Source organism: Chiloscyllium punctatum, chromosome 30 (genome assembly GCF_047496795.1).
Source record: "Chiloscyllium punctatum isolate Juve2018m chromosome 30, sChiPun1.3, whole genome shotgun sequence".
Classification (NCBI taxonomy): domain Eukaryota; kingdom Metazoa; phylum Chordata; class Chondrichthyes; order Orectolobiformes; family Hemiscylliidae; genus Chiloscyllium; species Chiloscyllium punctatum.
In genome coordinates, this window is record NC_092768.1 from 39,246,331 (window position 1) to 39,263,935 (window position 17,605).

Below are 17,605 nucleotides of genomic sequence, written 5' to 3' on the forward strand. Positions count from 1 at the left end.
CCATTCACCCCCACACTGGGCTCTCTCTACATGACCCACCCCATTAACCCCCACACTGGACTCTCTGTACATGACCCACCCCATTAACCCCCACACTGGACTCTCTGTACATGACCCACCCCATTAACCCCCCCCCCACACTGGGCTCTCTGTACATGACCCACCCCATTCACCCCCACACTGGGCTCTCTCTACATGACCCACCCCATTAACCCCCACACTGGGCTCTCTCTACATGACCCACCCCATTAACCCCCACACTGGACTCTCTGTACATGACCCACCCCATTCACCCCCACACTGGGCTCTCTCTACATGACCCACCCCATTAACCCCCACACTGGGCTCTCTGTACATGACCCACCCCATTCACCCCCACACTGGGCTCTCTCTACATGACCCACCCCATTAACCCCCACACTGGGCTCTCTCTACATGACCCACCCCATTAACCCCCACACTGGACTCTCTGTACATGACCCACCCCATTAACCCCCACACTGGGTTCCCTGTACATGACCCACCCCATTAACCCCCACACTGGGCTCTCTGTCCATGACCCACCCCATTAACCCCCACACTGGGCTCTCTGTACATGACTCGCTCCACTAAAGCCCACACTGGGCTCTCTACATGACTCACACCCTGAAACTCACGCCGCATTTGTATTTGATCTACTCCACCAACTCTTGCTCAACCATTCTCTGTTCATTGACTTACTGACGTTCCTGGCCCGAAAAGATTTTTACACTTTCTCAGCCTAGGTTTGAATCTGCTTTGTGAACTTGCTTCTCCCTACCTGTGTAATCACCTCCAGCCCTCCAGCCTTCTGAGATTTCTGCCCTCCTTTAATTCTGACATTTTAAATTTCCTGAATTATATTCATCCCCCTCAAGGAGACAGTGTTCTCAGCTACTTAGATCCTGAGCTCAGCAATTCCCTTCCTCCAGTGTTCCACCTCACTTTGCTGTTTGCTGCACATCTCAGAGAAATTGTTTGTTTGTCTGTCCCGTATGTCCTTCTCTCGCACATTGTCAGACTTTGTTTCACAGAGTCTTGTGAAGTGTCTTGGAGTGTCATCAGAGAAATGTACCAGCCAAATAGAAGCTGTGGTTGCTCAGAGTGACATTCAACCTGCATTTAGATTGATACTGCTGGTAACTGGTGACTGAGGGCTATGCTCATGCAATTGGTTTTTTTCTAAGATTAGCCAATCATTCTCCGGCATGTTCCCTGATTGCAACAATCGAGCAAAGATCAACAGCAATTATATAAGGTCCCAACAAACATTTTTACTTCCTTTCAGCTTCCAGCCAACATGCAGACTCAATCATGACTCGTAAAATGGAATCGCAATTGTTATTTGTTTGTTTTTGTTTTCTGAGTTTAAACAGCATCTGTTTTTGTTTCTCCCGCAAAATGTTTAATTCCCAATGGAAGAACGACAGTGGATTCCCAGAATGTTGCTGATCCTTTTCAACTTCTCCCTGTGTTTTTCCTGGGTCTCTCCCGGTAAGTACAGAATTCAGCTTTCCATTCTCTCTCTCTCTCTCTCTCTCTCTCTGTGTCTGGGGTGAATGTGAATCTCTTGGGGAGAGTTTGAAATGGGAGATGTTTGATCAGCCACCTGTTATACAGCCAGCCTGATCTTTTACACATTGAAGGCAGCACAGTCTGGGAGACTCTGATGGGATTTGTGTCCAGGTCTCCTGACAGCAGGAAGTAGAAACCCCGAAATCAGAGAAGCTCCGAGCAAATGGGAAATAGTTCCAATGGACAATTTTAATTTTCACATTGATTGGGAGAAGCCAAACAGCTTCATCGTTCCTGGTCTAAAGTCTTGTAAACACTGCGGGGAGGAGAAGGAGACTCCACTCAATTGAGTTTTTTGAGGAAATGACAAAGAGGATTGATAAGGGCAGAGCAGTAGATGTGATCTATCTGGACTTCAGTAAGGCGTTTGACAAGGTTCCCCATGGGAGACTGGTGAGCAAGGTTAGATATCATGGAATACAGGGAGAACTCACCATTTGGATACAGAACTGGCTCAAAGGTAGAAGACAGAGGATCGTGGTGGAGAGTTGTCTTTCAGACTGGAGGCCTGTGACCAGTGGAGTGCCACAAGGATCGGTGCTTTCCTCTACTTTTCATCATTTATATAAATGATTCAGATGTGAACATAAGAGGTATAGTTAGTAAATTTGCTGATGACACCAAAATTGGAGGTGTAGTGGACAATGAAGAGGGTTACCTCAGATTACAACAGGATCTTGATCAGATGGGCCAATGGGCTGAGAATTGGCAGATGGAGTTTAATTCAGATAAGTGCGAGGTGCTGCATTTTGGGCAAGCAAATCTTAGCAGGACTTATAGACCTAATGGGAAAGTCATAGGGAGTGTTGCTGAACAGAGAGACCTTGGAGTGCACATTCTTGAAAGTGGAGTCGCAGGTAGATAGGATAGTGAAGAAGGCATTTGGTATACTTTCCTTTATTGGTCAGAGTATTGAGTACAGGAGTTGGGAGGTCATGTTGCGGCTGTACAGGACATTGGTTAGGCCACTGTTGAAATATTGCGTGCAATTTTGGTCTCCTTCCAATTGGAAAGATGTTGTGAAACTTGAAAGGGTTCAGAAAAGATTTACAAGGAAGTTACCAAGGTTGGAGAGTTTGAGCTATAGGGAGAGGCTGAATAAGTTTGGGCTGTTTTCCCTGGAGTGTTGGAGGCTGAGGGGTGACCTTATAGACATTTATAATATCATGAGGGGCATGGCTAGGATAAATAGACAAAGTCTTTTCCCTGGGGTGGGGGAAGTCCAGAACTAGAGGGCATAGGTTTAGGGTTAGAGGGGAAAGATATAAAAGAGACCTAAGGGACAATTTTTTAAGCAGAGGGGCTGTTAACCTGGTCCAATCAGGGAGCCCTGGCTGACAGATATAAACAAAAGCATCAGGTGCTCTGCTTTCTCTGAGAGCTAGCTCAGAGCTAGCTGGAAAAAAAGAATGACTTGCTTTGTTGGATACCAGTCTTCATGGAGTTATTTTAATTACTTCCTCAAAGATTTCTGACAGATTTGTCAGGCATGACCTCCCCTTGACCAAGCTGGGCTGTCTCTCTCCTATTTCACTCTGCACTTCCAAGTACTCCACAATCTCATCCTTAATAATGGACCCTAATGTCTTATGAACAACCAAGGGCAAGACAACTGGCCTACAATTTCCATATTCTGCCTCCCTCCCTTCTTAAACAGGGAGGTTATTTCAGCTATTTTCCAGTCCCCTGGGTCCATCCTTGACCCCAGTGACTCCTGAAAGATGACCACTAATGCACCTCTCCAATCTCCTCAAGTATCTTCTTCAGAATTCTGGGATGTAGCCTATTCTCCTTTGTACCTTTCAGCTTCCCCAGCAGCTTGTCCTGTGTGATGACCACAACGCTCACTTCTGCCCCCGAATCTCAAAGTTCTAGTATGCTTCTTGTGTTTTCCACAGTGAAGACACATACCAAGGATTTATTTATTCAATCCACCATTTCTTTGTTCCTCTTTACTACTTCTCCAGTCTCTATTTACAGTAGTCCAATGTCCACTCTTCCCACTCTCTTATCTTTTATATACCTAAAAATCCTCTTTTTTCTTACTGCAAAGCCCATCTTATTTCATCTTCACCACTGATTCCGTTTCAGTTGTCTTCTGTTGGTTTTTAAAGGCTTCCCAGGTTCCACCTACCTTCACCATATTTATGATTTTTCTTTGGCTTTTATGCTGTCCCTGACTTCTGGCGTCATCCATAGTTGCCTCATCCTCCTCTTAGTGTGTTTCTTGTCTCTTGGGTTGAATTTCTGCTGTGCCTCCCAAATTACCACCAGATACACCTCCCATTGCTGCTCCATCATTTTATTCTGCTAGGCTCCCTTTCCAGTGAGCTGCAGTCTGCTCCTTCCTCATGTCTTTGAAGTTACCTTGACACAATTGTAAAACCATTACGTCTGATTCAAGCTTCTCCCTCAAAAACTGCAGAGTGAATAGAGTGAATTCTATCATATTCAACCCTGATTTTCCCAATTCATCTGCATATTGAATTCCCCATGAATTTTATAATAGTGCCTTTCTTTCCATACCTTCTCTATCTCTTGATTTATTTCTGCCCCAGACCCTGACTACTGTGAGGATGCCTGGACAGAATTCCCATCAGGGTCTTTTCCCTTTGTGGCTCTTCAACTTTGTCCACACAGATTCTACACTTTCTGATTGTTTTTCACTTTTTGCTACCGATTTCATTTCCTACTAATAAGGCAACCCCACCTCCTTTGCCCATCTGCCTGTCCTTTCAATAAGACACGTGTGTTTGGATATTTAGCTGCCAGCCCTGAACCCCTTGCAGCCATGTCTCTATGATCGTCACAACATTGTGGCTGCCAATTCCATGCTGCTGTACAAGCTAATTTACCTTGTTTTATACATTGCAAGCACGTAAGGCCAACACCGTCAGTCCTGTATTGTCTTGTCCCCATTTTCATTGTTACCCCCTTATCTGCTGGGCTTGAAGTTCGATTCCTGACCCTCTCCATATTCTGTCCTATCACTTGTTGTGGAATTTACCAGGATTCTGGTCCCAGCACGACTCAGTTTGAGCTTATCCCATTAGAACAGCTCCCTTCTTCCCCAGTGCTGGTGCCAATATCCATGAATTTGAAATCGTACAACTAGCCGAGAGGAAAAGGGAAGCATACATAAGGTCAAGGCGGCTAATAAGCTCAGTGGACACTGGTGGTCCTGTTCTGGATTGTCCATCCCCCTGTTTGACAGAGTGTGTGTGAGAGAGAGAAAGAGAGACAGAGAGAGAGACAGAGACTGTCCCCATCATCATTGTCAGTGTCATAGAGATCTACAGCATGCAAAAAGACCATTGAATCCATTGCATCTGTGCCAGTTCAAAACAACTACCTAATATTCTGACCCTACTTTCCAACACTTGGCCTGTAGCCTTGAAATCACAAGTGTACATCTAAACAAATGCTTCCAAATGTTATGAAAGTTTCTGCCTTGGCCAGTCTTTCAGGCAGTGAGTTTCGATTCCCACCACCCTACCACGTTTTCCTCACATCCCCTTTTGCCCTTTATCTTAAATACATGCCTTGTATGTGTCTCAGGTTACTCTTCCAGGTTGGTGATTTTCTGTTTAAGATTTCAATCCCTGGAGTGTGTCCACACTGATTCCATTGAGTGTCTAAGTGACTCTAATTCTGTGTTTACTCCCCATTCTGAGTGTTTGCACCCACCAATTGTGGGCCAATTTAATCTGATTCTGTTTAAAATATCAGACAAGATTCTATCAGAGTGATAAAGAGGTGGGATTATTGGAGATTGTTACTATGTGCATGGGGCTGACTTTAATTTGTGGTAGTGTGTGTAAATGTTTATTGACCTGTCCTTTTAATTGTGTCTTTGCAACATTCCCTGAAAATCACTTCAAGTGTTAATCTCTTGTGTAAGTGATATTCCTGAGGTTGAGGTAATTAGGGTCAATTGAGTCCAGGTACATTAATATGATACTTGCATTTGTAGTTCATAAATTGTTCTGTTCATTGTTTGCTTTACAGCCCCTAATGTACACACTGGAATTTACACAATTGTGTTGGGAATTAACGATTTTCCTGAGGTTATGAGCTTGGCAACGGTCAATGGAGAAGCAATAAGTTATCTTGACAGTAAAATCCATCGATGTTTCCCCAGGCAGCAGTTCATGGCTGACTCCTTTGATGCACAATTCTGGGATTATATCTCAGATTTAGTGGTAACGCATACAAACATGGCAAATAAAACTTTGAATGCAGTCATGAAACGGATAAACCAGACATCAGGTAAGATCAGAGTTATAGAAAGTCCATGTAATTTGCTCCCTTTTGTTTTCTGGGACATGAAACCTAGATGTAGGTTTGCTCACTGAGCTGGTAGGTTCATTTCCAGACGTTTCATCACCCTACTAGGTAACATCTTCAGAGGGCCTCAGGCGAAGCACTGCTCATAATTCCTGCTTTCTATTTATTTGTTTGGGTTTTTTTGGGTTGGTGATATCATTTCCTATGGTGAGGTCACTTCTGTTCTTCTTTTCAGGGGGTGGTAGATGGGGTCTAACTCAGTGTGTTTGTTGATAGAGTTCCTGTTGGAATACCAAGTTTCTAGGAATTCTCATGTGTGTCTTTGTTTGGTTTGTCCTAGGATAGATGTGTTGTCCCAGTCGAAGTGGTGTCCTTCCTTATCTGTATGTAAGGATAGCAGTGAGAGAGGGTCATGGTGTTTTGTGGCGAGTTGATGTTTGTGTATCCTGGTGGTTAGTTTTCTGCCTGTTTGTCCAATGTAGTGGTTGTTATAGTCCTTGCACGGTATTTTGTAAATGACATTAGTTCTACTTTTTGTCTGTATAGGGTCTTTCATGTTCATTATCTGCTGTTTTAGTGTGTTGGTGGGTTTGTGGGATACCATGATTCTAAGGGGTCTGAGTAGTCTGGCAGTCATTTCCAAGATGTCTTTGATGTAGGGGAGAGTGGCTAGGGTTTCTGGACGTGTTTTGTCTGCATGTTTGGGTTTGTTGCTGAGAATTCGGTGGACTGTGTTCATTGGGTACCCATTCTTTTTGATTAGATGGTATAGGTGATTTTCGTCTGCTCTGCCAACCATCCAACCCAAACTTTGGGTCCGCAACATGGATGGCACCTTTGTCATCACTAAACAAAATAAATTAGAGGAAACCTTCAAGACCATCAATCCCCTTACTGGCGTAGAATTCACTACAGAGGTGGAAAACAACAACAAACTGCCATTCCGAGATGTCCAAGTGGAGCGAGCAGCCAATGGGAAACTTCAAACCAGCGTGTGCAGGATAACTGCACATACGGACCAAATATCGAACTACAGAAGTAATCAACCCAACACCCACAAACGAAGCTGCATCAGAACATTATTTCTACGAGCCAACACAAACTGCCGCACAGAAGAACTGCACAGAGCAGAGGAAAATCACCTATACCGTGTGTTCAAAAAGAATGGGAACCAATGAACACAGTCCACCGAATTCTCAGCAACAAACCCAAACATGCAGACAAAATACGTCCAGAAACCCTAGCCACTCTCCCCTACATCAAAGACATCTCAGAAATGACTGCCGGACTACTCAGACCCCTTGGCATCATGGTAGCCGACAAACCCACCAACACAGTAAAACAGCAGCTAGTTAACTTGGAATACCCTACACAGACAACAAGCAAAACTAATATCATTTACAAAATACTGTGCAAGGACTATAACAAACACTACATTGGACAAACAGGCAGAAAACTAGCCACCAGGGTACATGAACATCAACTAGCCACAAAACAACATGACCCCCTCTCACTACTATCCTTACATACGGATAAAGAACGACACTACTTCGACTGGGACAACACATTCATTCTAGAACAAGCTAAACAAAGACATGCATAAGAATTCCGAGAGGCATGGCATTCCAACTGGAACTCGATCAACTAACACATTGAGATAGACGTAATCTGCCAACCCCTAAAAAAAAGAACAGAAAGTGACCTCACCATAGGAAATGACATCACCAACCCAAAGAAACCCAAACATATAAATAGAAAGCAGGAATTATGAGCAGTGCATCACCTGAGGCCCACTGAAGACGTTATCTAGTAGGGTGATGAAATGTCTGGAAATGAACCTACCAGTTCAGTGAGCAAACCTACATCCAGAGCCTCAACCTGAGCTACAAATTTTCTCAAAACTCGCTAACATAAAACCTAAGCTAACCCCTGGCACAGACATTTGGGTCCATCATTAGAAGATAAATCAGAGCTGTAGTGCTTTTATTTCCAAGATCATTTCTCAACCACCATCTCACCAGAAGCTTTTCCCCACTCCCTCACATTCTTTGCAAACCCAAAATTAAAAACCCAAGTCATAATGGGATTGAATTGTTTTATAAAGGTTTAGTAAAACACCTTGGCAAGGCCAGGCAATGACCATCTTTAGTAAGACACAATTTAACCACTGCCTCTTAACATTCAATGGCATTGCCATCACTCAGTCTCACAGAATCAACATTCTGGGTGTTTGCCATTGACCAGAAACCCAACTGGACTCACTACATGAATGCATGGCAACAAGGGCAACTGCAGAATAGGAATATTGCAGAAAGTAACTCACATCCTGACTTCACAAAGCCTGTCCAACATCTACAAGGCACAAGTCAGCAGTGTGTTGGAATACTCTCCATTTTCTTGGATAATGGAGCTCCAACAATATTCAAGAAAATTGACACCATCAGGGACAAAACAGCCCACTGGATTGGCATCACATGTATAAGTATGCACCCCATCCACCACTGAAGCTCAGTAATAGCAGTTTGCAATATCAATAAGATGCACTGCAAAAATTCACCAAATATCCTGAGGCATCAATTTCTAATTCCCTGACCTCTCCCATCTAGTAAGACAAGGGGAACGCATACATGGGACCACCACCAGCACTTGCAAGTTCGCCTCCAAGCCACTTACCATCCTGTCTTGAAACTTTAATGCCATTCCTTCAGTGTCACTGGGTCAAAATCCTGGAACTCCTTCCGTAAGGGCATTGTGAGTCTATGAACAGCATATGGACTGCAGGAGGTCAATAATGCTACTCACTACCACCTTCTTAAAGGCAACTAGGGATGAGCAATAACTGATGGCTCTGCCAGTGACACGTATGTCCCAGGAGTGAGTAAGAAATAAAGGATGGAAAATATGGAACCTTTAACAAGCAAAGCTATCAGTCCAGGACAGTGGGAATGTGAGCGCTGGAATTCTGACCTGGATTGGAGAGCATATTGCTTATTTGCTCCAGGTTGAGGTGTGAGACAGCAGCTGGAGAAAGGGTCAGTGCTGCCTGAGTTTGGGACCCTCTGACAGCACAGGCCCTGGGGATCAGCACCGTGTGTAACCCCTTCACCCTGGGCCTGATACAGGATCCCCATTCCACTTTCATCAGATTGTTTCAAATTTAATTTTAAAATTATCAATTATTGATCCCAGTTTGATCACCGACAGGAATTCACACTTTTCAACGGATAACTACTGTTGAGGTCAGTGATGACGGCAGCATTAAGACATCGATGAGATTTGGATTTGATGGAAAAGACTTCATCAGTTTAGACCCAAACAGAATGAAATGGATCGCATCCAATCCCATTGCAGTGATGACTAAAGAGAAATGGGATTCTGATGATTCCTGGAACAACTACTGGAAAGTACATCTGGAAGAAGGTTATGTTGAATCTTTAAAGAGGTATCTAAAAGCTGGAAAGGAATATTTCACAAGGAAAGGTATGTATTTCAGTTTTGATCCCATGTTCTGATCTAACCTCACTGATCTATGAAACCGTTCTCCCATTCCATTCAGTGTCTGTCTATTCTTTGTGGTTTCACCCTTTCCCATCACAGTTCAGCCTGAAGTGTTCATCTCCAGGACGGAGCCCAATGGTCAGGACAAGCCGCTCACTCTCTCCTGCCTGGTCACTGGGTTTTATCCTGTAGACATCGAGGTGACCTGGCTAAGGAATGGAGAGGTCATGTCTGAGACCCAATCCTCGGGGGTTCGACCAAACCACGATGGGACCCACCAGATCCAGAAAAAGATTGAGATCAGTGCTGGGGATGAGGATCAATATTCCTGTCAAATTGAACACAGCAGCCTGGCAGAGGCCCAGCTCTATCAGTGGGGTAAGGACCTGGAGTATGAATGAATGAGTGAGTGAGTATCTGTGAATGTGTGTACACACACATACACATGTTTAATACAGAAACAAGAGTTTTATTCAGCCCCTCGAGCCTGTTCCATCATTCAGTGAGGTCCTGCCTGATCTATTCCCTCACTTCCTTTATCTAATATCGCTCCATGTGTCTTGCTATCCTTCCCCAGCAGAAACCTCCTGATCTCAGGCTGGAAATGTTTCATTGATCCTCAGTGCTCACAGCATTTTCTTGAGCGAATTTCACATTTCCACTGCCAATTTTGTAAGGAATTGTTTCCTGATTTCACTCCTAGTGACCTCACTCTAATTTGAAGATGGTTCTCTGTTTTCTCTTTTTCCAGTACCAGATTATTTACAAGCCCATCAATGGGAACTTGAGAGACTTCACTGGAGAGTGAAATTGTGAGAGGATCAAGCTAAAATGTCATCTGATGCCATCAATTCCCAATGCACAGGATCAGTTAAAATTGTCCCTAGTCAGCACAAAACTGGGAATGGATCCAGGAACAGAGAAAATCATGATATTATTTAATATGTTTCAGAAATTCCAAAAAACAGCATGGAACATTTCCATCTTGTAATTGTGATTGGATTAATCGCTGCAATAACAACAATATTCGGAATAATCATCTGTAAAAAGCCATGGAGAGGTAAGAATCAGAGAGACGGGAATGTAGAACTGAGGGGACTGGGTGAGTGTGAGGGAATCTCCAGTATTGGGAGCACAGGACACTGTGGGGAAGGGAACTGATTGAATTCCCACACACAGATACACACATATAAATACATCTTGTTCCCTGCCTGATCATCCTTTATGTGATCAGCCCAGACCAGATCTAATATTGATCATTAAACCCATCAAACACACTCCCATCCTCACTGACTGAATATTGATACAATGGGAGACATCTCCAGCATCTCCATAAAGTGTAAGGATGGAGAGGAGTGTGAAAGTGAGGAATTCTTAAACAATCTCTATTCCCTCACACTTGTTGTGTTCTCATTCTCTGAAAATGAACCATTCCCCATCCTAACGGACATTTATGTTTGTTCTGCAGATTCACCAAATGGAACATACATGATCGCTCACAGTAAGTGCTTGAAAGACCAAATATTTGGGAATGAAATCTGTTTCTAATTAAGTGACATTTCTTACTTACTGATTCATCTGATTTCCATATGCTGGGAGTACCTCGGAGATACAAGTTGCTAAATGCCTCATTGCCCACTCACTCAATGTCCAGATCCTCAAAGCCCAAAGCTGCTCCTCTCAAGACTAACTCAGACTCTTTACTTCCTCCAAGTCGAGTCCTTCTCCCTTTGAGTTCTGACACGTTATTTTTTTTTTCATTTACAGTCTCTGAAGTCTCTGTTCCAGCTCCTTCATGATTCAGGAAGTGAATTGAACTCCAATCCAATGTGAACTGGGTAGTTAAGAACTTCTCCAACCAAGAACATATAAACATCACTTTATGGCATTGGAACTGAATAAAAATAAAAATCCTCAATTTTCCTGTTTAAAATGAATTGAATAAAATTCTGAAATTAAGAATCTAGTAATGACAATGAAACCATTGTTAATTGACATAAAAACCCATCTGGTTAATCAATTCCCTTTTAGACGGAATCCAGCTGTTCTTGCCTCCATGTGACTCCAGACACACAGCAGAGTGGTTGACTCTCAATTGCCCTCTGGACAATTAGCATTGGTTTATAAATGTTCGAGCAGCCAGTGATATTTACTGTTTGTGGCTTAGAGAAATGATTTAGACTTGAATGTCAGAGGGTTGATCAGTAAGTTCGCAGATGTTATTAAATAGCTGGATAAATAGTGAGGGGGATAGCGTTAGATTACAGGAGGATATATACAGTCTGGCCAAGGCATGGAGTTTAATATCAGGGAATGGTTTGGAGATGTTGGTGTTGGACTGGAGTGTACAAAGTTAAAAATCACTCAACACCAGGTTATAGTCCAACAGGTTTAACGGGAGGTCCTGGGCTTCCTTCACCACCGCTCCCTCACCACCAGATGCCTGGAGGAAGAACGCCTTATCTTCCGCCTCAGGACACTTCAACCCCAGGGCATCGATGTGGACTTCAACAGTTTCCTCATTTCCCCTTCCCCCACGTCACCCCAGTTCCAAACTTCCAGCTCAGTACTGTTCCCTTGACTTCTCCTGACTTGTCCTACCTGCCTATCTTCTTTTCCACATATCCAGTCCAACCTCCCCCTGCCCCCGACCTATCACCTTCATCCCTAACCCCACTCACCTATTGTACTTTATGCTACTTTCTCCCCACCCCCACGCTCCTCTCACTTATCTCTCCATGCTTCAGGTTCTCTGCCTGTATTCCTGATGAAGGGCTTTTGCCCGAAATGACGATTTTACTGCTCCTCGGATGTTGCCTGAACTGCTGTGCTCTTCCAGCACCACTAATTCAGAATCTGGTTTCCAGCATCTGCAGTCTTTGTTTTTACCTGGTTTTATTGGAAGCACTAGCTTTCAGAGAGCTCTACTTCATCAGGTGGTTGCGAAGGACACAATTGTAAGATACAGAATTTATAGCAAAAGTTTACAGTGTGATGTAACTGAAATTATACATTGAAAAATACCTTGATTGTTTGTTAAGGCTCTCATCAGTTAGAATGACCATAATAGTTTCACTTCTTTCATATGTAAATCACAAAACCTTTTTTAAAAGTTACGTTCTCAGGTTAACTGTAACAATTGGTGTCAACACAAATAAGATGTTGAGATATTGAAGGTGTTAGCCCCCTGTTTTCCCCTGTGGTCTAAGTTTGTGGGAATGTGTGTGTCTGTAGGAGAGTGAGTGTGTGTGTGTCTGTCGGTGTGTGTGTCTGGGGTGGGGGGTTGTGAGTGTCTGTGAGAGAGAGAGTGTATATGTGTGTGTGAGTGTGAAGGGGTCAAAGTCTGTGAGAGGATGTATGTGTGAGTGTGGGAGTGTCTGTGTGCGTGTCTGTGTATCGGTGCGTATATCTGTATGTATGTCTGTGTGTGTGTCTGTGTGTGTGTAGGAGTGTCTCTGCATGTGTGTATAATGCAATGGTGGTCACCTGGAGTGTGACATGAACCCAAGGTCCTGGTTGAGGCCTCCCTATGGGTACCAAACTTAGCTATCAGCTTCGACCACTTTACACTCACACACATATATAGACTCTCCCTCACAGACACTCACAATCCCCCACCCCAGACACACAGACACTCCTACAGACACGCACACACACACTCCTACAGACGACACACACTCCCACACTCACACATGCATCCTCTCACAGACTTAGACCACTTTACACTCACACACATATATAGACTCTCCCTCACAGACACTCACAATCCCCCACCCCAGACACACAGACACTCCTACAGACACGCACACACATACTCCCACACTCACACATGCACCCTCTCACAGACTTAGATCACTTTACACTCACACAGATACACTCTCTCTCACAGACACTCACAAACCCCCACCCTAGACATTCACACACACACACACACACACACACACACAGACACACAGACACACAAACACACACAGACATACACACACAAACATACATACATATGTTTGTGTGGGGTGAATTTGTACTTGTAGAGTTACATTGAACTTTGCTGAAAAACTGCATGAATCCATGTAAGACTCTGTTAACTCATGTTTTAGATTACAATCAGTCTAAACAGGGAACATAGGGGGCTAACACCTTCAACAACTCATCTGGACTGACACCAATTGTTAAAGTTAACCTGAGACTGTTACTTTTAAAAAAAGTGTTGTGATTTACATATGAAAGAAGTGAAACTATCATGGTCATTCTAACAGATGAGAGATTTAACAAACAATCAAAGTACTTTTTAATATAAAATTTCAGTTCCATCACACTGTAAGCTTTTGCTTTAAATTCTGTATCTTACAATTGTGTCTTCCACAATCACCTGATGAAGGAGCAGCGCTCTGAAAGCTAGTATTCTAATTAAACCTGTTGGGCTAATATCAGTGAAGTTATGCTGGAACTGTATAAAATATTGGTTAGCCCACAGAGGGTGCAGGGGAGATTTACCAGAATATCACCTGGGCTTCAGAGTTTCAGTTATAAAGAGAGAGATGTTTTCCTGAATGCAGAGTACTGTGAGGGGCAGACATGATTGAGATGTATAAGAGTATGAGGGGTATCGACAGGATAGGCAGGAAGAAACATTTCCCCTTGGTGGAGGCATCAATGAGCAGGGGGCATAGATTTTAGGTCAGGGTAAGAACCTGATGGTGCTCAGCAGCAGAGAATGTGTGGACAGATCCTCTTGATGAATGAAGCAGTGGAATGCAATCAGGTCACGTGGAAGAAGGTTAAAGCGATCCATTTCTTTTTTGACTCGAATAACTGATCCCTCCTAAGATGTGCCCATTGCTGGAGCACCACCAGTCATATGGTCACTTCATTTCTCCGATGATAACTGAAGCCCAAGCTTTGCCAATGTGACTCCTTCAAAAATAGCTTCCCTTTTGGTTGTTTCATGTGTTGCTGCTCAAGAAAGCAAATCCTCTTGAACCTCAGAATCTGCTGTTATTCCAAAAAAAAGGCATCACCAGTTGGCCTGTACTTGGTGTGTCTGTTGTCTCATCTGAAATCAAGAGGGTAGAACTTGTAATCAGCCACGGACTCTAGTTTCCAGTAGTCTGAGCTGTGTCATTAAATCTTTGTGAAACTGTCATGACCATAACACAGGATCACTGATGGATATTTTGAACTTCTAATTGCAACATGTGTGTTTCATTTAAAAAACAAGATATGCAGGCAGAACATGTCTCCAGATATGAACACATTGATTACCTGGAGAAAAACCCTGTAGTAAAGGTGAGCAGGGGAATTTCAAATGACAACCCTGTGAGGTGGAGTGAAGCAAGGCAAAGCAAAGAGGAATATGATCTCTTGTGGCTACAGGGACAGTGAGCGACTGACTTCACATCTCTCAAGCAGCAAGCCAAATTATTGACCAAATTGCTGAAGTATTTTGTACTCTCACCTTTAAAGCTTACAAAAGAACAGCAGTGGACAATGCAAGACGTGTCAGATTGTGGACACAGATACCACTATTACGCGTAGGAACACCTCCCACCTTGTACATGGCAGGTACTCATGTGACTCAGCCAACGTTGTCTATCTTATACGTTGCAGGCAAGGATGCCCTGAGACATGGTACATTGGGGAAACCGAGCAAAGGCTACAACAACGGATGAATGGGCACCGCACAACAATCAACAGACAGGAGGGTTCCCTCCCAGTTGGGGAACACTTCAGTGATCCAGGACATTCAGCCTCGGACCTTTGGGTGACCATCCTCCAAAATGGACTTCGGGACAGGCAGCAGAGAAAAGTGGCCGAGCAGAGGCTGACAGCTAAGTTCGGTACCCATAGGGAGGGCCTCAACCGGGACCTTGGGTTCATGTCACATTACAGGTGACCACCATTGCACTACACACACACACACACACACACACACACAGATATTCCTACACACACACTCTCACATACACACGGGCACAGGTACACACAGACACGCACACAGACACCCACACGCACCCTCATAGACACACAGTCCCACACTCACACATGCACCCCCTCACAGACTTAAGACACTCTGCACTCACTACACACACACACACACAAACACACACACACTTTCTCACACTCACAACCCCCACACCAGACAGACAGACACACACACACACACACACACACACAGACAAAGACCCACATGCACACATATATTTTGTGGGGTGAATTTGTACTTGTAGAGTTATATTGCACTTTGCTCAAAAACTGCATACATTCATGTAGAACTCTGAGCTCAAAAACTGCATGAATTTATGTAAAACTCTGTTTTAGAATCAATTTAAACATCATGGCATAGACAGAGAACACAGGGGGCTAACACCTTCAACATATTGTCTAGTTATCACCATTGTTAACAGCTAATCTGAGAATGCAATTTTTAAAAAAAGGTTTTGTAATTTACACATGAAAGAAGTGAAACTATCACTGTATTCTAACAGATGAAAGGCTTAACAGGCATTCAATTTTTCAATATATAATTTCAGTTACATCACCACTGTAAATATTTGTTATAAAGTCTGTGTTACGATCGAGCCCTCCACTATCACCTGATTAAGGAGCGTCACTCCAAAAGTTAGTGTGCTTCAAATTGAACCTGTTGTAAAATAACCTGGTGTTGTGTGATTTTTAACAAAAATACAAGACATGGTGAGGACAGTGCAGGAGAGAGAGTGGGAGAGAGAGAACCTGCACAGTTACTGCATTTGTTGTTTGAATTCGTGTATCACTGGACATCGGAGTGCATCTGGGAAAATTAACAAATAGTGAAATTCACAACTAATCTTGGAAGAACTGTTGGGTCAAGTTCACAGTACAGAATCAGATAAGTTAATTGTTGTTTTAAGTCTGTCCAAGAGAAAGACTGCAGTTGTGAGTATAATGGAATCTTTCTTGATTATATGTTTTTTGGAGATAAGTCTCTTGCTTAAACTTAAAATATAAGCCATAGCTATTAATTTATACTGGGGCAGTGTTTGTAGAGGAATAAGTTGGTGTTATTTTCTGTGTCTGTAGATTGTGAAGGAGCAAAAACGGTCTTTGCATTGATATGTACTTCTTGTCAGATGTGGGAGTTTAAAGAGAGTTTAACGGTTAGTGCGGATTATATTACTTACAGTGTGGAAACAGGCCCTTCGGCCGAACAAGTCCACACCAGCCCTCCGAAGCGCAACCCACCCATACCCTTACATCTACCCCTTACCTACACTACGGGCAATTTAGGATGGTCAATTCTCCTGACCTGCACATCTTTGGACTGTGGGAGGAAACCGGAGCACCCGGAGGAAACCCACACAGACACGGGGAGAAAGTGCAAACTCCACACAGTCAGTCGCCTGAGGCAGGAATTAAACCCGGGTCTCTGGCGCTGTGAGGCAGCAGTGCAAACCACTGTGCCACCGTGCCGCCCATATTCTACATAGAATGTAGGCACACTGCTTCACATTCTACATAGCTATGGAGAAGGAGAGGATTAGGCAAAATGGGAGGATATTTAATTGGGGAAGAGAAACTATGATTGGGGAAGAGAAACTATGATGCGATTAGACATGAGTTAGGAAGCATGGATTGGGAGCAATTGTTCCATGGTAAAGGCACTATAGACATGTGGAGACTGTTTAAGGAACAGTTGTTGCAAGTGATGAATAAATATGTCCCTCTGAGACAGGCAAGAAGGGGTAAGATAAAGGAACCTTGGATAATGAGAGTGGTGGAGCTACTCATCAAAAGGAAGAAGGGGGCTTACATAAGGTGGAGGAAGTTAGGGTCAAGCTCAGCTCTAGAGGATTACAGGCAGGCGAGGAAGGAGCTCAAAAATGGTCTGAGGAGAGCCAGGAGGGGGCACAAGAAAGGCTTGGCAGAATGGATTAGGGAGAACACAAAGGCATTTTACACTTATGTGAGGAATAGGAGAATGGTCAAAGAAAGAGTAGGACCAATCAGGGATAGCATAGGGAACTTGTGTGTGGAGTCTGAGGAGGTAGGGGAAACCCTAAATGAGTTTTTTGCTTCTGTCTTTACGAAAGAAACGAACTTTGTAGTGAATGAAACCTATGAAGAGCAGGTGTGCATGCTGGAATGGATAGAGATAGAGGAAGCTGATGTGCTGAAAATTTTGTCAAACATTAAGATTGACAAGTTGCCAGGCCCGGACCAGATTTGTCCTCGGCAACGAGAAATGCAG

At 43.6% G+C, this 17,605-nt stretch overlaps 1 protein-coding gene across 4 annotated transcripts; it reads left to right on the forward strand.

The window, feature by feature from the left end:
- Nucleotides 1-1,320: 1,320 nt before the first annotated feature.
- LOC140455422 (class I histocompatibility antigen, F10 alpha chain-like) lies at nt 1,321-16,013 on the forward strand. Of its 4 annotated transcripts, none has more exons than XM_072550279.1 (7): nt 1,321-1,512; nt 5,602-5,862; nt 9,085-9,360; nt 9,478-9,756; nt 10,331-10,438; nt 10,847-10,879; nt 14,986-16,013. In XM_072550279.1, the coding sequence occupies exons 1-7, from the start codon at nt 1,434-1,436 to the stop codon at nt 15,045-15,047; spliced, it is 1,098 nt and encodes a 365-aa protein (XP_072406380.1). In that variant the 5' UTR covers nt 1,321-1,433; the 3' UTR covers nt 15,048-16,013. The 4 variants fall into 4 exon arrangements, with proteins under 4 accessions (XP_072406380.1, XP_072406381.1, XP_072406382.1 ...); XM_072550280.1 differs by lacking the exon at nt 14,986-16,013 and adding an exon at nt 11,146-11,344; XM_072550281.1 differs by lacking the exons at nt 10,331-10,438; nt 10,847-10,879; nt 14,986-16,013 and adding an exon at nt 10,130-10,308.
- Nucleotides 16,014-17,605: the final 1,592 nt, after the last annotated feature.

Bases quoted from the DNA above. Each gene is read 5' to 3' on its own strand.
- LOC140455422 (XM_072550279.1), top strand. From the start codon at position 1,434: ATGGAAGAACGACAGTGGATTCCCAGAATGTTGCTGATCCTTTTCAAC. The intron at 9,361-9,477 runs GTATGTATTTCA...TTCCCATCACAG, and splicing joins GGAATATTTCACAAGGAAAG to TTCAGCCTGAAGTGTTCATC. The intron at 9,757-10,330 runs GTAAGGACCTGG...AATATGTTTCAG, and splicing joins GGCCCAGCTCTATCAGTGGG to AAATTCCAAAAAACAGCATG.